This window comes from Malaclemys terrapin, chromosome 12 (genome assembly GCF_027887155.1).
Source record: "Malaclemys terrapin pileata isolate rMalTer1 chromosome 12, rMalTer1.hap1, whole genome shotgun sequence".
Lineage (NCBI taxonomy): Eukaryota > Metazoa > Chordata > Testudines > Emydidae > Malaclemys > Malaclemys terrapin.
This window is the reverse complement of record NC_071516.1, coordinates 32441320-32467581: the sequence shown is the minus strand read 5'-3', so window position 1 is coordinate 32467581 and position 26262 is coordinate 32441320. Positions and strand designations below refer to the sequence as shown.

At 44.0% G+C, this 26262-nt stretch overlaps 1 protein-coding gene across 6 annotated transcripts in view; it reads right to left on the bottom strand.

Moving 5' to 3' along the window:
• Positions 1 to 2820: 2820 nt before the first annotated feature.
• The window catches only part of RBM39 (RNA binding motif protein 39), a 49617-nt gene continuing 26175 nt past the window's right edge, over positions 2821 to 26262 (bottom strand). For all 6 annotated transcript variants that reach the window (XM_054046217.1, XM_054046215.1, XM_054046213.1 and 3 more), the window contains 8 exons: positions 23428 to 23493; positions 22013 to 22217; positions 21776 to 21853; positions 18380 to 18412; positions 16389 to 16464; positions 16146 to 16251; positions 3913 to 3991; positions 2821 to 3832 (listed from right to left, as the gene is read on the bottom strand). In XM_054046217.1, coding sequence (XP_053902192.1) covers positions 3732 to 3832; positions 3913 to 3991; positions 16146 to 16251; positions 16389 to 16464; positions 18380 to 18412; positions 21776 to 21853; positions 22013 to 22217; positions 23428 to 23493 — 744 coding nt within the window. In that variant the 3' untranslated portion in view covers positions 2821 to 3731. The remainder of the gene's footprint in view (positions 3833 to 3912; positions 3992 to 16145; positions 16252 to 16388; positions 16465 to 18379; positions 18413 to 21775; positions 21854 to 22012; positions 22218 to 23427; positions 23494 to 26262) is intronic.

Here is a 26262-nt window from a genome sequence, read left to right as displayed (position 1 = left end):
ACTGGCACAGCTAGAAAAGTTGCCACCACAACCAGTAGAGGCACAAGATTCAGGGCTGGGGTAAACACTCACCACTAAGGTCCCCAAACTCCCTTAGATCACCACCCAGTTTCACTGGATCCCATTGTTTATGGTTCTTCTCCCTGTGCTTGGGGGACTTAGAATGTGCTGTCTCCTCTTGTGCTGAGCTGGAGGGAATGCCCAGTTTCTTGGACCTGGAGGAAGCCATGGTCCCGTGCTTATTGGACTGCTTCCTAATCTCCCAACTGGGCTCTACTATAGGGATGGGTCTGCCAGCCAGAGTCAGATGTAGCATCAGGAGTTGCATTCCTCACTGAATCAGGCCGATGTCTGTGGGAGGGGTTCCCTGGCCTGGGTCCGAATGCCATCTCCATGAAATACTTCCCAGAGACAAAGTGCTCAGCCTTCTTGGGTACATCTGGGGAAGGACTGGCAAATACTGCACCTAGCTGACAGAGAAGAATTGAGGCAGGAGGCAGAGAGTTTGAAGCCAGGAGTTCTGCACATAGTCTGGTACCTGAACAGGGGTACAAGGTAACTCCCCGAAGTCTTCTCTGTTAAAAACTAAAAGAACAGGAGTACTTGTGGCACCTTACAGACTAACAACATTTATTTGGGCATAAGTTTTCGTGGGCTAAAACCCACTTCATCGGATGCATGCAGTGGAAAATACAGTATATCAATTAAGGTGGGCTATTATCAGCAGGAGAAAAAAAACTTTTGTAGTGTTAATCAGAATGGCCCATTTCCAACAGTTGACAAAGGGGGGAGAGGAGAGAAGAGAAGAGACGAGAGAGAGAGAGCTCAGTGGTTTGAGCATTGGCCTGCTAAACCCAGGGTTGTGAGCTCAATCCTTGAGGGGGCCATTTAGGGATCTGGGGCAAAAAAAAAAAAAAAAAAAAAATCTGTCTGGGGATTGGTCCTGCTTTAAGCAGGGGGTTGGACTAGATGACCTCCTGAGGTCCCTTCCAACCCTGATATTCTATATTTAAGGTGTGAGTAACAGTGGGGTGGGGTGGGGTGGGGAATAGTTTTTACTTTGTGTAATGACCCATCCACTCCCAGTCTTTATTCAAGTCTAATTTAATGGTGTCCAGTTTGCAAATTAATTCCAATTCTGCAGTTTCTCATTGGAGTCTGTTTTTGAAGTTTTTTTGTTGGAGAATTACAACCTTTTCCCCCTTACTGTTACTCACACCTTCTTGTCAACTGTTTGAAATGGGCCATCCTGATTATCACTACAAAAGTTTTTTTCTCCTGCTAATAGCCCACCTTAATTGATTAGTCTCGTTAGAATTGGTATGGCAACACCCATTTTTTCATGTTCTGTGTGTATATATATCTTCCTACTGTACTTTCCACTGCATGCATCCAATGAAGTGGGTTTTAGCCCAAGAAAGCTTATGCCCAAATAAATTTGTTAGTTTCTAAGGTGCCACAAGTACTCCTGTTCTTTTTGCCAATACAGACTAACACAGCTGCTACTCAAACCTGTTAAAAACTAGGAACTACTAAAACGGGGGGGAAGGGGGGAGAATAAAGCTACCAAAGCTACAGTTAAAACCATTTATAACTGTAATCAGAGATGAGGACACTGAAGATTCTGACCCAGACCCTGTGGTGGTAAGGAACTGGAGATGTGGGTCTCCCCACTCCCCTTGATTGAAGCACGAGGCAAGTCAAGGTGCATGCGCGGATCAACCGACACTTTCAAATTCTCTAACCCTGGGTGCACGGTGCGCATGCGTAAACCACAATGGAGTACAATAGGGACCATCACTCAAAGAAAAAAAACTGTCCCCCTTTGCTCTGCCTCATCTTTCCCTCCTATCAGTTCAGTTTCTCTTTGGTTTTATCCAAATGAGTTTGCATCAATTTAACTTAAAGCTGTGGTTTCTTTTAAAACTGATTTGGTTAAATCATTCCAAAACTAGAATGAGTGTCAACACAGGTTAACAGTGGCACAGCTTAAACAGATTCCTCATCAACTGAAGCAAGCCTGCTGTAAACTAAAAATAGCATCCACACAGCCTTTTGCACCACTTTGAGGTCACTTCAGTTAAACTGACATGACTTCCGTGCATAGATGAGCCCTTAGCCGGAAATGAGGAGCACCGCTACTACATAACCCAACTCTCCACGTGCTCCAGCAGACCAGGGCCCAAATTTACTTTTACTGCGTGTAATAGGTACCCAAGTTACAAAAAAGTCCAGTGACACTGCTACTTTTGGAGATTTGAAATGCTACTTCGTCTCCCTATGCAGTACTGCAGCATATTAATAAAATTATTGAAGTAGGGGTCGAAAACAAGAAAAACTACCATGTTGTTAGACACCCATGGTGTCTTCAACTCAGCACATGAAAGGCGTGTTTGGTTACCAAGGTCAACTGTATTCATCCCTACGCTTATAGCATGCTCTTCACTGTACTTGATAAACAATCCTCAGCACCCCGACAACTAGTTACTCCTGGAGAAGAGAAACATTAGCGACTTGCCTAAATCCACACACAGTGTCAGTGTCAGTGGCAGAGCTGAGATAGGAGCGCAAGAGCGCTCGACTCCCAGACCTTGCTCAAGTCTATGAAACCTTGACACCTCCTCAACTACACGGTGGTTGCGTAATTAACACACACCAGTTGTTGACATGCCAACTTACATCCAGGGAGAAAATACTTTTAGAGTAATGCTAATTTCCTAGCATTTGAAAGAGAACCTCACCATCCTCACTCCAGTCTTTCAATTTAAATGCTGCTTGTAGCTCTAAATCAGACTGAGCTGGAAAATAAAGCTTCTGGAGGCCTTTTTAAGAGAATTTTATTTTTGAGTGGTTCTTACAAAGATTGTTGCAATATGAAAGTCATTTGTTTGATAGAAATATCAAGCTGTCTTGTCAAACACACTGAAGTAACCCAAAAATATATTTCAGAGCTCACAGAGCTTAAAAAGAGCAAAGATTATATGCAACCAGACAAAACATATTTCTGCATTTTCTACTTATTCTTAGGCTTTGCTGAGTATCATTAAACTGTGCACACTACCTGTATTCAATTCAACTTGTCTCTGGAAATGCAGAGAGTGTTTTGTTTGGAACCCTAGACACACCTCACACAGTATTTACAAAGAAACTTTTACAGATACATCAATCAAAAGTTGCCATCAAGAAATAAAACGTTTGAATCCTCCCATTCTCATCAACTGTTCAGCATAAAACAAGCTGAGTAGCTGACCAAAACCAGATCCTTCAGTAGCCTTTTGAATTTTCCATTTATACAAAACACTAAATATATCCCTTCATAAATTCTATCAGATATTGACCTTTAACAGAAAACCTATATTTAGTGAAATGTAAAATGTAATTACTCCATTAAAAGAAAGGCTTGTGAAACATTAAAAATGTCATTATGTCCCATCTGCCTTTTACAGAAAATTCGTTTCTATGCGCTACTTCTCAGTTCCTACTGAACACCTTAGTAAATGTACAAGAATTACAAGGCAGAACAAGAAGTCAACAGCTTTGTACACAGTGGGAATGCTAGTTAGGGAGAATGAGCACACTGCATTCCTGCTTACTCAGTTTTTATTTTTTAAAGGTAACGGGAAGTGTACACAAAATGACATTAAACCCTTTTCTTTAGTTTTATCTAAATAAAAGATAACTCAATCTTCCTCCAAAAAAATAGTTATATACAAAACTGACGAAATCCATCTTCATCGTCGAACAGGAACCAGTAGTTGGGTTGCAGTCATGGAATCAGGGAAAAGATTGTGGTATGTTGGAAGAGGTACATATGCTGCTGTAATCATTTTACCTAATAAAAAAAAGAAAAAGATGTTTTTAATGTCTTGAGTCTATAATGAGAACTCAGGTCTTTAAGCAGCCTTTACTCACCTGCAAACCACCTTCCATGCAATGCATTGACAGCTGCAATGGCAGCAGCGATTGAAGGGCATTTGACGTACACATTGCCCTAAAATTAAAAAAAACAGTGTTAGTCTCTGAGGTGCATGACAACTTCCCCCACTCCCAATTACATTGGTTTTTCACATGTATGTTTGAAGGAACCTCCTATACACCTATTGGAGAACTAGCAACATCCGTGTCAGCAGGGATATTCTTAATTCTTGGGAAAAACAGTTACCCACTGTTCTTTGAGATGAATTGCTCATGTGCATTCCATTCTAGGTGGGTGTGCGCCCACGTGCACAGTTGTCAGACACTTTTGCCTTAGCGGTATCCATAGGGTCAGCTGTGCTGCGTTCACGCGTTGGTATATCAGGCGCCGGCAGCCGTACGCCCTCTCAATTCCTTCTTGCTGGCAACTCTGACAGAGGGGCAGGGCAGGAGGGCAGGGAATGGAATGGACATGAGCAACATCTCGAACAACAACAGTTACGAAAAAGGTGGGTAACCGTTTCTTCTTCAAGTGCTTGCTCATGTCGATTCCATTCTAGGTGACTCAAGCAGTATATATGGAAGTGGGCTTGGAGTTCACAGTCTTGCAGCACTGCTCTACTGAAGCCAGCATCGTCTCGAGCTTGTTGGGTAAGCATGTAGTGAGACGTGAACGTGTGAATGGACGACTAGGTAGCAGCTCTGCAGATATCTTAAAATGGGCACTTGGGCCAGGCAGGCCGCTGACTAGGCTTGAGCTCTACTTGAGTGAGCAGTGAATCGCCGGCAGAGGCACCTTCGCCTGATCACAGCAGAAATGGATGCAGGCAGTGATCCAAGATGAAATTCTCTGGGTGGACACCGGACGACCGCTCATCCTATCTGCCACCACGACAAACTGAGTCGACTTGCAAAACAGAAACAAACAAACGGAAGTATTTCTTCACACAATGCACAGTCAACCTATGGAACTCTTTGCCAGAGGATGTTGTGAAGGCCAAAACTATAACAGGGTTAAAAATAACTAGATACATTCATGGAGAATAGGTCTATTAATGGCTATTAGCCAGAATGGGCGGGAATGGTGTCCCTAGCCTCTGTTTGCCAGAAGCTGGGAATGAGCAACAGGGAATGGATCACTTGATGATTACTTGTTCATTCACTCTGGGGCACCTGGAATTGGCCACCGTCAGAAGACAGGATACTGGGCTAGATGGATCTTTGATCTGACCTAGTATGGCCATTCTTATGTTCTGACAGTTTGGTCCTTTCAATGTAGAAGGCTAGTGTACTCCTGACGTACAGGGAGTGCAACCTACGCTCCTCCTCAGACTTATGAGATCCGGCCAGTGCCATCGGGGATGACACTGACAGGTTCATAAGTGTGCTGAACCAGTACTGGTGACGCCAAGCCGGGGCAATCCGGATGACCTTGGTCTTGTCCTGCTTGACCTTCATGAGGACCTTGTGGAGTAGCAGCACTGGTGAGAAAGCATACATCAGAGCCCCAGACCACAGGAGTAGAAAGGCATCTGACAGGGAGTCCCTGTTGATCCCTCGGAACAAGCAGAACAGGTGGCACTTCCTGTTCTGGCAAGTCGCAAACAGGTCCACACCTGGGGAGACCTCCACTTCTGGAAGATCTGATTGACCACACTGGGGTGGAGAGACCACTCGTGGCGAGATGAGAAGATTCTGCAGAGGCAATCTGCCAAAAAGTTCCTGGTTCAGGTGCACTTCATAAGATGAATGGCATTCTACACACAGAGGGCTTCCTGGCAAAGGGCTAACGACCTGGCTCTGCCGTGTTTGTGGATATAAAACATTGTCAGTCAGAACTTGAACCACCTTGCCTTGCAACTGGGACCGAAAAGCCTGGCAAACCACCCTGAGCTCCCTGACATTTGTGGATGGAACGGTAGGCCCCCCCCCCGACCAGTAGCCTTGTGTACTGAACCCTCCCAGGTGGACTCCCCATCCTAGGTCCAAGGCATTGGACACCAGAGTCAATGATGGGGATGGGGCTGCGAAAGGAACTCCCTACAAGACTGATGCGGGGTCCAACCTCCACACAAGAGATGCCCGAACGTGGTCCAGCACCTTGATTACCAGGTCCAGGTCGCGCCTGTTGGGGATGTAGACCGACGCCAACCACGCCTGCAGCAAGCGCAGCTAGAGCCAGGCAGGACACCACATAAGTACAGGCTGCCATATGAGCTAACAACCTTAGGCAGGTCCGGGCAGTGGTGAACATATCTCCTCACATGGGAGATTACATCTAACATGGCTTGGAAGTGGGACTCCAGAAGGAATGCCCTTGCCCGTGTGGAGTCGAGAACCACCCGATGAATTCTATCCATTGCACTGGTACAAGGATTGACTTCTTTAATTCACTAACAGGCCCAAGTTGCGGCATGTGGCTCGCACCAGACCGAGGCTGCTCTGCATGTGATCCTGTGATCTGCCCTTGATGAACCAATCATCAAGATAAGGATAGACCTGGACCTCCTGGCACGTCAGGTAAACGGCTACTGGGACCAGGCATTTTGTAAAGACCCGCGGGGCCAAGGATACGCCAAAGGGGAGCACCGCAAACTGGAAATGGTGCTGGCCCACCACAAAACAAAGGAACCTCCTGTGTCCTGGGAAGATAGAGATATGGAAATAAGCGTCCCCCAAATCAAGAGTGGCATACCAGTCTCCCAAATCTAGGGAGGAAATGATGGAGGCCAGGGATACCATGTGAAATTTCAACTTCTTGAAGTATTAAGCTATCGCAGATCCAGAATGGGACATAGCCCCCCCTTTTGCCTTCTGGATAAGGAAATAGTGGGAGTAGAACCCTTTCCCCCTAAGTTCCTGAGGGACCTCCTACACCGCCCCCAGTTGCAGTAGGTTGTTTACCTCCTGAATGAGGAGTTGCTCATGAGAAGTGTCCCTGAAGAGGGACAGGGAAAGGGGGGGAAGGGAAGGGTGGCCAAAAATTGGAGGGTGTAGAGTGATGACACGAAGTCTAACACCCAACGGTCAGAGGTGACCCTCGACTAGGCTGAACGGAAATGCCGGAGATGGTTGAGGTAAAGGCAGCAGATCTGGGGAGTTGACTGGTGCGTCGCTCTTGGGTGCTCCCTCAAAACGACCACTTCTGGCCCCTGTGGTGTCTTGCGGGGCCAGGCTGTGCCGGTGAGCGGGAGGATGAAGGGTGGCAGCAACTAAAACCAGTGTCCCTTCTCCTTGCAGGTCCCTGCTGAGGCTACCAGTGCCCTGGCGATGGGAGTGGCCCGAATGTCCTTTAGACCGCGCAGCCTTGTGTCCGTTTGGTCAGAGAACAGCCCAAACTCCATGAAACGGGAGGTCCTGAATAGAGGCTTGCATCTCTTGGGACAGTCCACCAGAGCCTCTAACTCTTGGGCTGCCTTCTGGGACATGAAGTCCTTAAACTTGAGGAGGGAGTTCCACAAGTTAAAATTATAACGCCTCAAAAGGGCTGGTAGTTTGCCACCTGGAACTGGAGACTGGCCATGGGAATAAATTTTGCGTCCAAAAAGGTCCAGTTTCTTGGCCTCCTTATTTTTGGTGGTGGATCTGGCTGGCCCCGGTTGTCCTTTTCGTTGGTTGCTGACACAACCAACGACCACAGGTGGGTGATTAAGTATTCAAAATCCCTTTGCGGGGACAAAATACTTCTTTTCCGCCCTCTTGGAAGTGGGCAGGATGGAGGATGGGGTTTGCCAGATGGTCTTGGCAATATTCAGGACCCCTTCATGCACCAGGAGTGCAACACAAGCAGGGGTGGACGCAGAGAGCACACTGAACAACACGTATAACTGCTCCACCATTTCCTCCACCTTAAGGCCCAAGTTGGCAGAGCAGCACTTGATGCTCTCTCAAGTAATCCGGAGGGCTAGCCCAGGAAGGCCCCGCTGCGTCTGGAGAGGAGGATGACTGGACTACCGGCGGAGGGCCCGCGGCATCTTTCCCCGCTGGGAAAAGAGGTCTCGGGGTGGGCATCTGTTCCTCCACCGCAGCGCCCACTGATACATCCTGAACCAAGCCTTGTGCTGACTGTGGTTTGGCCGATGCGGCGACAGAGGACTGGCGGGACTGGGGCATCGGCATAATGGATATGCCCAAGGGGTTCCAATAGGGCCATTGTGTCGACCACTGGCCTTGCTGCCAGGTCTGCATCACCACAGCAGATGCACCTTCCGGACCCCAGTCGCAATGCTGTGTAGGCGAGGGGCTGAACTCTCTCTCCATGCCAGAGAAGTCCTCTTCCTCCAGAGACCAGGGTGGGGCCGTCAAGGCTGGGGTCTGGCAGCTAACTACCACCACGGGTGACTGGTGCCTGGAATGGTCCAACCAGTGTTGGGAGTAAGGGGAGCAGCGCCAAGTTGGGGAGCATCCCCGAGGTCTTGGTGAGGGTCAACTCTAAGATAACCGGTCTCTCTCTCTAGGTGAGTCCCAGTATGAGGGCGGAGACCAAGAACACGGTGCCAGTGACCTGTAGAAGCGAACTGATGACTTGGGCCTACGTGGAGACCAATGGCGTTGCAACACAGGGCTCTGCCTTAGCTCCAGAGACCAGCGGCGCTCGCTTGCCTTCTGGGAGGCCCTCACAGCAAGCCTGCCCTTGTAGGGAGCCTTAGCCGGGTCCATCGTCACACGTGGCAACAGCGAGAGCGCTTGTTGTTCTCCGGGCACCGGGAGCTGAGAGGGCATTGACTGCGCCATCAGCCTGGGTCCCCAATGCTCCCTGGAATCGGTGGCAGGTCCCTTAGGGGGGGTAGTACTCGCCAGGGCAAAGCCCCCTGGAGGCTCCAATGTGGGTGGGTGGGCAGGCCAAGCAGGGTCCTTTGCCCAACACCCCTTGATCTGGCTTGTTCAGTGTCAAGTCCCTCTTCTTGGGCACTGGCGAAGGCGAAGAGTGCCTGGAAGATGATGGAGGTGCGCTACATGCCAAAGCCAAAGCACTGGGTGCTGCGTCCGGCCGTGCCGGCTTCAAGGCTGTGCAAGATCGGCCTCCATGAAGAGGACCCTCAAGTGAATATTGCCTTCTTTCTGTGTCCTGGGACAAAAGTTCTTACAGATGCGACACTTCTCTTTTAAGTGGGATTCCCCATGGCACTTCAAACAGCTGCCGTGCAGGTCAGAGCAGGGCTTAAAATTCAGAGACCTGGGCATGCCCCGCCTGGGGCAAAGTCGCCGCTGGACTCCTAACTAACTACAACACTTTACTTACTAAACTATTATAAACAAACTATTTACAGCTATAGTGCAGAGATCAAGTAGGAGAAAAACTGCATGAGCGGTAAGAAGGAATGGAGAGGGCATAGGGCCGGTGGCGCCTGATATACCAATGCACTCCAGAGAGTGCCACAGCCGACCCTATGGATACTGCTAAGGCAAAAGTCTCCGACAACCGTGCACGTGGGTGCGCATACACCTAAAATGGAATTGACATGAGTAAGCACTCGAAGAAGAACGTTAATTGCTAATTCAGAACTAGCACAAAATAAAAACTAAAATAATGGATGCTGTTCATTGTAGACATGCACTACCAGACTAAACACCTCTTCAGCATGAAGATACAGTAACTCCCAAAGAAGGATCGAGACCAGGCAGTACTCAAAACAGGAAGTAGCATATAACAATACACTAGCTGTGGCCTTTGCATAAAGCTTTTTACTTCAATTTTTTAAAAAGTTGCCTAACCCTTTTCAGTTACTTCTCGGAGTACACCGTTTAAGAGCCAGACAACCCCTCCTTCAGGATAATCACTAAGTTCTACAAATTACTGCCAACATTTCAAGGATAATGCTTTAAGTTAACCTGTGGAGATGTTCTGTTGGTTTAAAAAAAATAATAAGTTCACGGAGGACTAGCTAATAGCCATTGATGGACCTAAGATTGTCAGGGACACAATCCTACGCCCTGGGGGTCCCTAAACCTCTGATTCCCAGAAGCTGGGCATGGACAACAGGGGATGGATCACTCAGTAATTGCCCTGTTCTATTCATTCCCTCTAAAAAAATCGGGCACCAGCTGCAGTCAGAAGACAGGATACTGGGCTAGATGGACCAATACTCTGACCCAATATGGCCACTGTGTTCTTATGTAAGTATATGGTTGAATTTTCACCCACAGCTTCTAATCACATCAGAGCTTCATGGGAGTTCAGTGCCTCGAAAAGTGAGGCTGCTAATACAAGTACTTCCTCACAGATGTAGGTGCCTAATTTTAGACTGGCAAAAAATGGGGAGGAAAGACTAGGGAGAAGTGCAAGGGTCCTAGGAAGGCTTTGGAGGTGGGGTGAATAGGGTAGACTAGAGTCTTATTTGCATTAACCATGGATGGAGTTTTCTACTTATAAAATTACACACTAGTCCAGCTAATATCCAAAAAAGTACAATACTTAAAAAAAAAATACAACTTAAAAAACCCAGTGCTGGAAAGTCTGGAAACAAACAGATAAGGAATCCCAGGCAGTTTTCTGCTGCCATATAATCTATTCTACATAGCTGAGGTCATCAACTTGTGGCCTGGGGCCCGGAGCCAGCTTGCCAGAACATTTTATTTGGCCTGTCCATAGGCAGGGTCGCAGTCCCAGAATTATTATTTTGTTTTAAGAGCTGGTTACTGAGGACACAGTTTTAGTGAAGCTGCTCATGCCTCAGACTGTTCTACTTGGCTCCACTTTCCTAACACAGACTCCAACTCCACCCCCCCGCACCCAGCTCCAGTTACTGCATTCCCATCAGCTGATTATTTGGGAGCTGACAGCCAATCAGCTTCTGGCCAAACCTCCACCCCAGCAGTATCAGGGCACACCTCCGCCAATGGGAGAAGAAACCAGAGCTGGGTGGCATGAGACAAAACCAGAGCCTGTGTCAATGGGGAACAGGGCAGGAGCCCATAAGCTCAGATGCAATGACACTCATTGGCATAACCACCTCTGTCATTCACATAGGGGAAAGGTCACCACCCTATGACACCCAGCTCTGGTTACTGCCTTGCCATTGGCTCCCACAGCCAAATTGTGGACAATCTCCCTCCACCCTCAGCCTTGGGCACAGCTCTGCCAGTAGAGAGTTAATAACCAGAGCTGGGTGGCTTAATGGCAGAGTGCCTTCACTGCTGGCATGATGGATGGATGGGCCAAATTTGAGTGGCATAGAATCATAGAATATCAGGGTTGAAAGGGACCTCAGGAGGTCATCTAGTCCAACCCCCTGCTCAAAGCAGGACCAATCCCCAGACAGATTTTTTTGCCCCAGATCCCTAAATGGCCCCCTTAAGGATTGAACTCACAACCCTGGGTTTAGCAGGCCAATGCTCAAACCACTGAGCTATCCCTCCCCACATGCGACACAGCATGTGGGCTCTGCCTCTCATGGTGGAGCCCGTGACTACTACAGAGTGGAGGCAAAGTCTGGGAGCAGCAGAGAAAAAAAAAATGTTAAGAGTTTATTTTCCATTATTTTCATTTATTAAACCCCAACTCTTCTGCACACTGGAAGAAAGGTTAGTGAAATATTTATGTTTAAACTTTTTGGATTTAAGAGTGCTATAAGGGGCTGTTATATTTAAGAACATTTCAGTTTTACACTCTTAATACGTGGTTTATTGTAGGTTAACATGCTGTATTGTACCAAATGCAATATTTGTTATGCAATATTAGCCTCTTAAAAAGACGTATGGCCTGTCAAAGGGTTTTAGTGGATTTAAAGCTGCCCATTCCTACTACATATGTTTATACCATGCTCCTCACCATAGTATCTGAGAGACTAATCAAGGCCGTGTTTATTCCTTGACTGCATAATGCAAATATTAAACACCAGAAGAGATTATTATGATAATCTGACCACCTGCATAACACAAGCCAGAGAATCTCATCTAGTAATTCAAGTCTAACCACCACATGTGGAACTAGAGCATATTTCGTAGGGAGATTTCAAAGGACAGAGAATCCACCATCTTCCTGGGTAGTTTGTTCCAATGGTTAATGATCTGCCTATAGCTGCTTCTTGCTTTCCAGCTTTCCCCACATGAGGGAGTTAATCTGATTACAAGGCACTGGAGCCAAGTCACAGGAATCAGAGATTAAGGCCTGGTCCCCACTAAGTCCCCACTTCGGACTAAGGTACGCAAATTCAGCTACGTACGTAGCTGAATTCGAAGTACCTTAGTCCGAACTTACCTCGGTCCAGACGCGGCAGGAAGGCTCCCCCGTCGATGCCGCGTACTCCTCTCGGCGAGCTGGAGTACCGGCGCCGACTGCGAGCACTTCCGGGATCGATTTATCGCGTCTTAACCAGACGCGATAAATCGATCCCAGAACATCGATTGCGTGCCGCCGGACCCTCCAGTAAGTGAAGACAAGGCCAGAGTCTGGTAAACTAGGCTGCCTGGAAAACAATGCAGCAGTCCAAGGCCAGAAGCCAGGAAAGAATATTCTGAGTGGGGCTAGACAATGACAGGAGCCAAAACTTGGAAAGAAGAGCTGGGCCATCTTGAGAACCTAGGGAAAACTCATCCTCAATAATAAGCAATGGATTTTACATTGGAGTATTTTCATCTATGTGCCATAGCCGAGCGAGGACAGTTATGAAGGGTATTTCACGGTGACAGAATAAATTAGCACTATAATGGAATTTGGTCCTGTTGTGCTGCAGAGAACAAGAAAAGGAACATGATGGACACAGAAATGCCATGTAATAATCCAACAATAGAGAAATGTCATAATTTCATGAATACTATGTGACCTGGTCAGTGAGGTGACATTATTGTATGGCTGTAGTGTAGCCTGTCTCTGTATTTGCACTACCTTTCCTAGCACATGTAGGAAGGCATTTTAGTCTTGCCAAGGAAGTTGCCAGGCCATGTGAAACTTCACGGAGATTCTGACTTGATTGTCAGGTTTGGATTATAACTAAGTCTACATTTTAATCCCGGGTATTTTTAGTAAAAGACATGGACAGGTCACAGGCTGTAAACAAAAATTCGTGGCCCTTGACCTGTCCATGACTTGTACTATATACCCCTTACTAAAACTTGTGGAGGGAAGGGTGCTCTGGGGGGCACCATGGGTGAGAGCAGCGTGTGGCCCAGCACCCCCACTGCTGCTGGGGGGTAGGCAGGGCTTGCAGGCTCCCTACCTGGCTCTCGGAAGCAGCCGGTATGTCCCTGTGGGCCCTAGGCAGAGGTGCAGGCAGAGGGGCTCCGCGCACTGCCCCCGCCCCAAACGCCTGCTCCACAGCTCCCATTGGCCGGGAACTGCAGCCAATGGGAGTTGTGGGGGTGGTGCCTGCATGCGAAAGGAACATGCAGAGCCACCTGGCCAGGCCTCCACCTAGGTAAGCACTGCCCAGAGTCCTCACCCCTCCCACACACCAACCCACTGCCTCAGCACTGAGCCCCCTCCTGCACCCAAACTCCTGCTGCTGGTGGTGGGGGAGGGGTGCGGTGGCCCAAGACTGCCACAGCAGCAGTCGGTGCAGCTGGCCTGAGGGCTGCCCAAGCTGCTCAGGCAGCCCCCAGGCCAGCCACAACAGCCGCTGCAGAAGTCACGGAAGTCTCAGAAAGTCATGAAATCCATGACTTCCGTGACAGACTCGCAGCCTTAATTATAGCAGATGGGATCCCAAGCACTTCAGAATGACTCACTCCAACTACGTGGAAAGTCAGCACAAAGAATGCCAAATGTTAACCTGCGGTACCAGTGGAACCACATGTTTTAGTTCTGTTACTGACTGAGACAGGAAGGGCTATGACTTTGGGCATATGTAGATTACCCGTGGCAAGACAGAGGACTCATTTGCAACACTGCCATCAAAGACCAGTAGTTTGGGAATGGGACTACTTAGTGCCTGCTGTGGAGCATGAGGGGATTGGATTGAGTCTTGACCCTGGGGTGTTGCATATAGGCTGGCACAAAGATAGAACAGCCTCAATTCGACACCCTCATGTGCCAGAACCAAGACAAATGAGCACATAGGTGGTTATCCCATGTGCTGGGGAGCGTGAGCTACATATCAACTTGGGCTTCAGCACGTGGGATAACCACCTATGTGCGGATTTCCCTCAGTGCTGGCCACAATGCTTTCTTCTTGGCATTGCGGAGTTTGCAATCTTGGAACCTGAGGATGGAATGTTGCTATCTCTGGTCTGGGAGGCAAGAGGTCCTGGGGAACTATGGTGCTATTTTCTTTTTTCCCCTCACAGTATAGAGGAAGAGTGCCTCAGAATCAAATCCGAAACTGTATTTGGCCCAAGCTATCAAGGCCTTCTCAACACTGTATTCCATCTTCCTTACATCTGAAAGTTTGCAAGTGAGGCTACGGAATTGGGCCAGACTCCAGACCCATTTTGGAAGATTACAGGGCTTCCGCCATCAGGACGGAATGGAATCTAAACTCATGCTTTTTCTCAGAGCTTGAATCCCAAACAGGGAGAAAAAAAGAAGCCCAGCTGACGACCTTCACCCAAATAATTCAAGCATGGGCCATGGAGGATCTGAAACAGGACAATCTTTGAATCCCACACCATTAAGTAAGCTAAATTAGTGACTAAACTAAATGGTAAAAGCTTTTCAAATTAAGATGTCAAAAAGCAAAGGAATTTTATTTTTTATTCCCACTTTCTGTTTCAGCAACTGGAAGTAAGATGCAGGTGTCCACATCCCTTTACATAGTCTCACATAGCTTGAGGCAATGGGGGAAAGAGGGTCCTCCTACGGGTGGCCTTTCTCAGAGGGTTCTAGCTTGTGATCTGTGCAGTAATATCCGCAAGAACAGGAACCTGTGATGAATACTCAGTTCACATTTCCCTAAAAGTCTTTGTTTTAAGCTGTCTGCAAAGTCAGGCAGACCCCACTGCATCAGTTCACATTCTGTTCACTTTGGAATATTCTTCTTCACAGTGGTAAGGGCAGGTTTTTTTTGAAGGTGATAGTTTGAATTCTGGAATGCAATTCCATGGTAAGGGTGAGGTTCTATCCCAAATTCCAAGGCATTCTGGAGTTCATGGTAGCAACACACACATGAAATAGATCCCATGAACAGGTAATAGTAAGATTTGGTAGGAAGTCTAAATCTGGTGAGGTGAGTAATTAACAACAAATTGGTTGCAGGATCCAACTTTCTTACTTTATATCTCCAAACTATTTTTTTTTTTTTTTTTTTTTTTTTTGAGGCTGCAGAGTTTTGTTTCCCCTTATCTGCCAAGAGCTTTTCCTCGACTCTACTGAAACAATCATTGATAAAGTTGTTGTGTTTGGGGATAAAGTGCACACTACTGCCTTTTAAACCCCCTCCTCCAAAGTTATTCAGTAACATCTGAGTAGACTTCCCCTCACCCTACCTGACAGCAGCCTCACTGGCATATAAAGGTACAAAAATTATGGAGTGTACTGCACTAATATCAGTTACATTAACCCAGGCTGTTTCATGACATAATTCAGTTCAGCTTTAAATTACGTTGTTAGAATCCAACTAGATTTTAGGTTATGCTTGGAGCTGTCCAATCACTATCTTCGATAACGTTTCTCCTCCTCCTAAAAGGAGGAGAGATTAGTTGACTAGTCAGCCAACATCACCATATCAAGGGAAGGGTTTTTCAAGCAACAAATGAACCCCATAGCACTTATGTAGAGAGAACATCCTGCCCCAGGGAGAAGGCATTAGCCCACTGTTTCCATACAGAAGGCACATCATCCCCAATGGTTTACCAGCCAGGGACACACTGGGCCATCCCACAGTCCACAAAGGAGACAAACAGTTTCTGTATTGCTAAAGAATTTTACACCGTGGTGTTAGTGTATTTTTCAGGTAGATTACAGACTGGAGTATGCTATTCAATGAACTCTCAATAAATATCACCAGTCTGAAACAAACTAAAGCTACCCGGTAGAGGAGTTCTCGTTACAGCCCAAATATACATTTCTGCAATATTTTAATTTGACTGTTTTGTAGATCCACAAGAACATGGTAAATTCTGAGTGAGAAGTCTTGTAACTATAGAAAATTGCCCATCGACTTACAAAAGTAGATAATTAAAATAACTGCTGGAGTGACTCTTGCTCAACTGCATTCAGCAATTTAGAAGATTTTTTTTTAAATTAAGACATTTCTATTCACATCAACACAATTCTAACACTTGCAAAATAGCTCTGACAGTGACAACTTGGAAAGAGGTTCTAAAATTTCTTTAGAACCTCTCACAGGACGTACCTGAGCTGAATTTTTGTCTACATAAATGTGGATAACTCCTCCATGTTTGTTACATTCCTCAATAACATCATCCTTAATTTCTGTATCCCAGCCAGCTTCTTCTTCACTGCAAAAGGAAAAATTCAAACGTGAGAACTTGGAACAAAAACAAGATCACACCTATAAAAAACTAATGTTCACACTAATCCCACTAAAGTCAGAAACAAATGTGTAATAAATGGAAATAGACAGCAGGTAACTTACGTTTGAGGGTTAAACATATTGGAAAGCTGGAAGCACTGTGTTGCAAGTGGTTGTACAGAAGCAGCTGCAGCCAGAACTATTTAAAGAGAAAGCGACAAGTTTTTCTGTCATGGAAGAAAAAAGTCTTTTACACAAAATTAAATTTATAAGTAAGGCTTTTTCTGTCTGTACTTCAAAGTCACAGAATCACAGGACTGGAAGGGACCTCAAAAAGTCACCAAGTCCAGTCCAGTCCCCTGCACTTTGGCAGGGCCAATTAAACATAGAGCATCCCTGACAGATGTTTGTTCAACCTGTTTTTATCATATTCAGTTACAACATTAATATTTTTAATCAGGTACAGAAATCAAAGGCATAGAGAAGTGAAGTTACATGCCTAAGATTAGACAAGAAATCTATGGCAGAACTGGAAATAGAATTCACTGTGTTCAGAACCATAGTTCTTGATAAATTGCCCCCACAAAACCAAAAACAACTTACTCTTACCTGATGGTAAGAGATTTGTTAAAATAATTCTTGGGAGCCACTCTGATTAACGTACCTAGATAAACTTGGAACCCAGACATACCTACTCCCAGCTTTGTGCTTTAACTAGAAGACCAACACTTCTGAATAATTGTAATTACTCCAGCAACTTACAAGAAATCAAAACAAAGTGTCTGAAGGAGATGCAGTTAACTTGAAACCAATCAATTTCAAAACCTGAGTTAAAAGTAGATTCTTGTACTATACTTTCAAGCCTTCCCAGATAATTTCTTGTTTCAATCAAGCATTTTCCTATATTTAATGAATCTCCCCCTCTGAGGTATTATAGGAAACAGCAAGTAAAAAGCTTAGACAGCAATAAGATTTTTTTTTTTTAACCTGATTGGGTCTGTCTAAAAACAAACTGGAATTCACTGACATTTGATGCATGTTAGAACACAGAAAATGCAGTGTGCCACTGGAATGCATGCGAAAGACAGAATCTCAGAACTGTCCCACTTAAAAACCAGTGCAGTTTAGAACTATTAAAACTATGCCTAAATTCAGTTATTCATGATTATATTAACCAATTTAAACAAAAACAGAAGTAACCTTATATCTTTGAAAAGCTTTGCCTGTCCCAAGCATTCCAACAGGGAACTGCACACCCTGCAGCTCAATTTTAAGTAGAAGAGACAGTCTAATGTCTAAACCAAATGGCAGCTCCATATAGAGACAACCGCACCATTCACACTTATGGTGATAATGGAACCATGGACAGGCAATAACATACTCTGAAAATTCATTAATATATTTAACTAGTTATACTGTAGCAAAAATACAAAGTTTGCAGTAGGCTAGACAGGGTTAAATAGCAGTTTGGAAGCTTTTCTGAATAGTGAAAAGGGAGGATATTGACATTTTACCTGTAAGTTACAGTACTGTGCTAGGTATGGTTATGTCACAGCTTGAATAAAACTGAGCGATCAGTAGACTTTCAGTATGGGTGACTTATAATAGCCAATTAAATAATTGCCCCATTGTAAGTTGCTATTTTAAGTTAATTGAAATTTACATTTTATTCAACATAAAAAGGAATAAAGAGTTCAGGTTATCATTCTGAGGCACAACGCCCTTTCTAGGTCTGTAGAAATTTTCAGATAAATAGTGGGGTTTTGTGACTTGCCCAAAGACATAATACATTCATGACTAATCTGGGAATAGAACCCAGGAATCCTAACTCCCAGTTCCCTTAGTTAACCCCTCCCTCTAAGATATATAGCTAGAAAAAAAATAATAATTAAATACAGTTTAACAAGAGTTGTCTCTCTTAATAGTGCAAGATTTAGGGAGTGTCAGGAATACTAGAGTTAAGTGTTAGCTTTCTAAAGGCCGTATAGATACCAATAAAACAGCATTTCTGGGGTGCTGGAAGAACTTTCTACACAGATGTAAAGTGCTTCTGGTGCAAAGAACCCACACTTGCAAACCCATTTGCCAACAGTTCATGTTAAATCCAACCGTACCTTCATTCTGCTGGGTAAGTCTGGTTTGCAAATCTAAAGAAAAAAGAATGTATAGAAAATTAAATAAAAGAACACTAAACACTAGATCTTAACTGCCCACCTAAATCTAGGTTGGACAAGATCTTCATGCAGATACACAACACACCCACTCTCCTCCTTTATCATTCTTCAGATAGGAGAATAAAGATAGCTTCGTTCCTTCTAATTTATCACACGGGAGGTGCTCAGATATTAATGATTGGGAGGGCCTATAACTACTTAGATAAATTTTCTCCAGAGAAGTAGTATTCAATTAATGGAGAGGAAGACGAACATGAAACTTCTCTCTTTGGTCCACACTCTTGCTTTACAATAATCTGTTCTACTTATCCTCTTGATAAAGTACAATTTGGCCACCAAAGTAGTAGAGAGCAGTTTTAACAAACATTATATATAAACTATTTCTGTATTAATAGTTTTATCTTTATTAGCTGAAATCTTCAATGTAATTTAACAATAGAGGTTATCGATTTTCATTTAAAAAAATACAAACAGAAGTTTCAGCTAGCAACCTTTTCCTGTAACAGAAGTCAATGCTGAAATATTACTTTAGTGCTTTCCAAGTTCAAAATAGTTTGAAAATATCTAAGTAAGCATCAAGGCGTAGTTATCCATTTTACAAATAGGGGAAATGAGGCAGAGATAACGTGACTTTAAGCATCACTAAGGAGCGCAATGTCATTGCCAGGATTAAATTTGATGTTAAAAGTACGCCTCTTTAAATCAGTAGGAATGGTAAACTGTGGGCTGCAAGTGATGTAAATATAACTTCCAGCTTTCTTCCTCGTGCCCAGATCTTCCATTAATTCACAAAACACACACACACAGGGAATTGTCAGAATTTAAATGCATGAGAACGCACATTTCAGAGAAGGGTGCATGAAATCTCAGATTTTGTTTTATTCTGTTGACTAGTCAGACACTTTATCTCCTCATGGGACAGTTTTTGTACACCTCTATTTATGTCCAGTATCTGAAACTGGGCTATTGTGATAGGTGTTTGGGAATAGGTGACCAGAACTCACAGTGGTCTCGGAGAATGATTTATGACTAGCATTTTCTGGATTAATTTGCTCTTCCAACCTATAACCAGACAGTGCACTCATTTCCTCTATACTCTGCCCTCATCAATACAGATATTCACTATAGGTCCATATACGAATTAGTCTCATTTTTATGTACAAAAAATGTATTCGAGTTATACTGAGTAGTTTTGAGGATGCGTGTGTATTGTAGCTGGCTTTACGTTGAAAGTGCAAAGAGGTTGTAAGAGGTGAGGCATCCAAGTGTGTAGTTATGACACTTGTGTGAATGAAGGCTGCTTTACCTGAGTTTGAGAGATTTCATTCATTGGAAACGCAACGGATAAAGTAAAAAAAAAAAAAAAAAAAACCAAGAAATTCCCAGGTTTCTAAATAAATATAGATCAGTGAAGATATTCACATGACAACTATCAGGATTGATCTGTACTATTCCTTCCCATGTCCTAGTGTCCACTGCAAAGTCCCAATCCCTTTGTGATCCCTCGCACAGCTTCTCACTGCACTGGCATCCCTTCACAATGTCCCCTGCATCACAAACCAGTTACTTGCCCAAAGCCCCAATGAAGATTAGGTCCTCATTGGTGCTGGAAGCTGTACACACCCCACTTAGGAGACCATCCAAAGGACACAAACAGACAAAGGATTGAGGGATAGAGTATTGTGCAAGTGAACATGGCAATTGTTATGTTTTTTGCTTTTTTAATATAACTATTTTAATGGTGACAGATTGGATGGGGAAAAAACTGGAATGGAGATAAGAGTAAGGGAATAGAAAAAGTAAGGGAAATGGACAGTCACAGTTCCTCATCTGTTTAGCCACGATCAGCAACCAGGGTTTTCTAGGTATCACAGCCAAAGTGCGTCTTGAGGAGGACAGAGTTGAAGGGTGATATAGTAGTAGCTCTTATCTGGGAGTCTTCCCCATGCATAAGGAGCTATTTGGGAAAAAGCACCGAGATGTTTGATGGAGAAACTCACTGGATGGTAAAAGGCAGGAATGTAGATGAAATAAAGGCAGATGTCACCACTGCTGTAAATTGCTAGATCAGTTAGGTAGGGCAAAACTAAGTTGTGAAGAATACACAGAATACACTTTAATTGTCTTAAAGATAAAGAAAAGTGTGTGTATAATGTGGAGTTGAAAGGTGAAGACAGTGGAGGGTCCTGAAGAGAGCTGATGTGGCCAGAGCAATGAGTCAGAAAGATGACCTTAGCAACGTTTTGCATGGATTTTTCAAAGGTAAAGTTGTAGTAGTCAATGCTAGACAAGAGGAGGTTGCAAATGTCAAGACATAGGAAAGAAGCATGTGGTTGAGAGATTTACATGCACAAATGGAGAAGGTTGGATCTTTGACGCGTAATACACAAGAAACTAGATTTAGTCACGACCTGCATGTGCAAACCCAGAGGTCAGTCGAAGACATCCAGGTTACAGACTTGAGAAGGTGGCACAATGGTATGATTGTACACCATGAGAGAGATCAATAGCTCAGTTTGGGACTTGTTGACTTTAAACCCTGCAACTGACATCCATGAACAGGAAATGTCAAAGCATGACTCTGGTAATTCCACATTAATAGGATACTACTGATCAGTGCCTAACAGCACAAAAAAAGTTGTTTCTACACTCCTCTCAGGAATTTTGTATCGGAGAGAAGCAGCGAGGACTCAGATTATTAATTATCATCTAATCCATTGGTTCTCAAACTAGGGCCGCTGCTTGTTCAGGGAAAGCCCCTGGCGGGGCGGGCCGGTTTGCTTACCTGCCACGTCCGCAGGTTCGGCCAATCGTGGCTCCCACTGGCCGCGGTTCGCCACTCCAGGCCAATGGGGGCTGCAGGAAGCGGCGCGGGCCGAGGGATGTGCTGGCCACCTTTCCCGCAGCCCCCATTGGCCTGGAGCAGCGAACCGCGGCCAATGGGAGCCGCGATTGGCCAAACCTGCGGACACGGCAGGTAAACAAACCAGCCCGGCCTGCCAGGGGCTTTCCCTGAACAAGCGGACCGGCTTGGAGAACCACTGATCTAATCTGTACAATGCGCTAGTAAACATATTACAGTATATTTGCAAAACACAGCGCAATTTGAACCACATGTCAAAATAAATGAAGAATACTTTGTGATACGTCATCCTTATTTATGTTTGTTTGCTTGTAGATTTGCAGAGTTCAATCATTCAACATGACTGGGAGCCCTGCTGTGAACTACTACAGTTCAAATTTTAAGTCACAAGATATAAAATATTTTCACCTCCCCTGAAGCTATAAACATGCTAAAAATAACATGCCAAAATAAATGGATTATCAAATTCTTACCTGCCACAGCACCAAATGCTAAAGATCCACTCATCTGCAGAGCCTGTTGTGCAGCTGGGGGAATCTGCAAACCAGTACCTGTAACAGAAAGTACTAGTCTGAGTTCTTCACTTGGTAAGTGGTCTAGGAATAGAAAGCTTAAGAAATCTTAGCGTTCTCAAACATTAAAGGAAGTGAAATACTTCCTACTAAGTTAACTCCAATATTTTTACACATAATCTATATTACCACACTTACCCTCTGCAAGTCTTGCCATCAACTGTAGACGACCAGTTGTTCCCAAGTCAATTCCAGTCCTTTCCAGTTCATCACTGTCCAAAAATGAACTAGCACTGGAAGCATCAGTGCGTTCTGTTACATGACCTACTTTCATTGGCCTGCCAGCTAGCTCAAATCCATTTAGTTGTTCCAAGGCTTTTTTGGCACACTCTGAATCTGAGAACTGTAGAATTATACATGGTCAGTGTATAGCAAAGTACACAAGGTACTTTCTATCAAACGTATTATTTGTAAGAATATATATCCGAGATGCCTTTAACTTTAAAGAAGCAATTTATGGGTTTTTTGTTGGACAGAGGTCAGGAAGCACAGCAAACCCTGTTAATTACTAAACAGTAGAATATTCAGCTCTGGATATTTTCTTCTGCATATCTATTCAATTTTTTAATGCTCATCTTTTGTGGAATAGATGCCTAGAACACATTAAAAATTCCAACATAAATCAAGGCCATAGCTTCAGCTTTCCTCCAGTGAGCTGTTTCAGGACTATGATGAAGTCATTTTTCTTGGGTCTTGCCCTTGTCTTGTGATCTCAATTACTGTAGCATGCTTTACATGTAGTTATGGGCCAATCAAAGCTTCAGGCAGTGCAGCATGCAGCTGCATGTCTACTTAGTCAGGTGTTAGCCACAGCATGCACATATAATAGTTATACAGTTGTGGTGATTCCCCCCGTTTGTTTCCATGAACAATAATCCATAAACGTGGCTAACAGCTGAGAGTTCTTCCTTCCACTATATATTACTGTGTCATTTTAAACACTGGATCCTAGTTCCCAGTTTTGAACATCTGGGCCTGGCTAGAAGCTGCTCTCCTTCAAAAGCCCTAGCCTCTGCCATTTGACTCTTCTGACAAAACCCAAGTCTGATGACCTTCGGGACTTTGCGCATGGCCTATTTCCACTCAAGCTTTTCCTTGAAGGGGTGGTGATATAGCTTACTGGGGTATTCGGTAATACTGGTCATGTGTGAGGTTTTTTTGTTTTAATTATTCATCTGTGATCGCCAGAGACCACCAATCCAGGATTGGCAGGCAGACTAAAGAGACATAGCTGCATGCCCCAAGTGATGGGATGGTCTAAAGTGAATAAAGTATTTCTAATATACAGAGTCATCTGTGTTGCTGTAAAAGTGCTTTAAGGAGCTGCAACACAAAGAGTTAGCTCATCGTTGGAGAAAAGCAATCTGATTACACAAAGCTCTTTTTTGTTTAAATCACATAGAAGCCATTTGAAGTCTTCTAATCTCACTTTAAACCCCTGACTCTGAGTTTGTTTCTGCCCGGGCTCTGAAATACCCATGTTCAATCAGTTGGATTTTGGGTTATCGACCTAACCCACAACTCTGCTAACTTATTACAAGTCAAAATCTTACCGTAATAAATCCATATCCTTTGGAGCGTCCAGTTTCACTATCCATCATCAGCTGAATGCTTTCAATCTAAAAAAATGAAAAAAACCAGACTATCACACGTTACATCCCATAAAGACAAATGAGCAGTTCAATTTAGCCTTCTCCCACGCAAGTTTTTTTGAATACATCGCAAGATATCAAACAATGCAAGAACATAAAACAGCTGGAATAAACACATGGTACATAATGGAGCTTAAAAACTGTTGCTTGAAGTTTTACCAGCTGTGCCTTTTTTGAGTAAAAAAGTGTCTACATTAGCATAAAGGTAACTTGCAATTTACTGAAAGTGAGACATGCAGGGTCCTCTGTTGAGTGCACCAAACAGCCTCAGGTATGTTCAATTTATTCTTTATGGATTATTTTAGGCTCCTCAGCCAGCCAATGACTTCCACTCAGAAGTGACCTCTTAGCACAGGGGTTCTCAAACTGGGGGTTGTGACCCCTCAGGCGGTCGCAAGCTGTCAGCCTCCATCCGAAACCCCGTTTCACCTCCAGCATTTATAATAGTGTTAAATATTTTAAAAAGTGTTTTTAATTTCTAAGGGGGGGAGAGAGAAGGGTCGCCCTCTGAGGTTTGCTGTGTGAAAGGGATCACCACTACAAAAGTTTGAGAACCACTGTCTTAGCACATACTATGATAGCACAGTCATCATCAATTGCTGATTGTTACATCAACTCAGATACAAGCAATTGTAATTTTGTACAATGTATCAAATTATAAAATCATGTGAGAGTCTAGTCAGAGCCAACTAAAAAAAGAGGTATAAACATTGGAAGTCTTATATCTTTGCCTGCTGCTATTTTGGGCAGTGAACAGAATTTCACAAGTTACTGAATTTTGGGGGGGGGAAAAATCTGCAACCATAAAGTATTAGATGGTTATGCATACGTAAGGGGGGCTGGGGAGGGAGAAGAAAGTATAAAGGAGATTATTTTAAAAACCATATCTAAATCTACATTCCATTTTCTTAAGTCTTTCTTGAAGACTTCAACCCTATCCCTCCTGGCCTATACTATTCCTCTTACCAAAGCTTGATCGGGATAAAACAGCATGGATTCAAACACAATTAACAATTTCTTGCAGTTCTCTGAAGGATATTCTTTTAGCATGGCTGTAACTTAAAGGAATATATGTACTCAGATTTTATTTAATAGGCATCTGACCAGATATGACAGAAGTTAAGGGGTAAAGTGTCCCACCAAGTAGTAAATACAGGCAGTACACAAAAATGATTTTTGAGAAGCCAGATACGCAGAGATGGAAGTAGGTTGCAAACTACATTCATTTGGTCTTTTTAAAAAAAAATACAGCACTCAGACTGTACTAGATTACTGCAGACATCTCTAAGAATCCTTATACACATGCCCATCTGTAACTTTAATTTGTGTGTACAAAGGAACACATTTTAACAGTTTCATTATATATTCCATGCATAGTTAGCTTAGTGTTAACCAAAGATTTAGTCCATATTCGTATATTACAAGGAGTTTAACTATAAAGGTATGGTTATGAACTAGTATGCTATGAAAATAAGACTTTTTTTGCCCAGAGTACCCATAATTTCAAATTCTACTTGTTAATTTCAATAATGTGTTTAAATTTTATTTACTCCGCATTAGCAAGAACCTTTCCTAGAAAGGGTTATTTTGTTATAAGGGTTGCTATTACAAAAACTACTCTGACGAGATATGTTCAATTTGAAACAGTTAATTCAAAAGAGTGTGAAGTCTCATTTATCACACCTCCCTTGGAATTTCTGCCAATGTCTGTTTTAGGATCACATAAAAGGAAGACTGGCTGATAGCTGGCGAGACACATGTGATCAAAGGTGAGTTTATGGTGGGAGAGACTAAAGCATGTTTGTACTACAAGAGGAAGGATCAGAGGAGAAAGGTGAGAGTAGGGATGAAAATGGTGGCAAGGAAGATCAGGAGACAGGATGAGAGCTGGAAGCGGTAACGGGAGGAGATCTCAGAAAAGGCAGGAGAAGTAAATGGAAGTGAGAGGAGGTCCCATCAGATTTCTAAAATTTTCTTTTGGAAGAAGTCAGCAAGATCCAGAGCAGAGAGGTAGAAAGGAGCAGGAAGTGGAGAAGAGGGTTTAAGGAGGGAGAGGAAAGTGGCAAAAAGCCATCCAGGGTTACCCAGACAGATGCCTGATATGGGGGGGAGGGGGGGAGAAGAGAGATCATAGACTGTTGGTCACAAATAAGATTCTCTGGTTGAGATAAAACCTGGGCTTAGTACGACTTCTGCTGGTATTTGATTTTGTTGGACATGTATCTTACTGGAGGTTTACGTAGTGAAAAGTTGTATCTTTTTCTTTTAGGGGAGAAAACGCGACTCTTGGGGCCAGGATGAAGGATACAAATGGAGCCCAAGACTACATCATTCAAGCTGTTAGCTGCAACATAGAAAGCATCAGAAGAAATGTATATATACAGCTTTTAGAAACTCTGGAGTAGGTGGCTGACTGGATATTCGTGAGCTACTGAATGGTTTGTCTGGTATGTACAGGAGGTAGATTGTTGCAACAATTTGAGATTCCACAGCTCAAAGGATCTTCCTGACTACCTCCTCAACCTCATGATCCAAAAGGTCACAAAGGAAAACATTTGCCTCAAAAGGGGAGGCAATAATAAGATCTGATAAACCATAGCTAGTTTTTAAGCACACAGAATTCCTTAAACATTAAAATGTGTCACCTAATCTTAGCTTGACAGGTTAGTCCCTGAATTCTCAGCTCTCCACATCACACCTACCTGTTCAATAAAAATGGTTGAGTATTATTGAAAA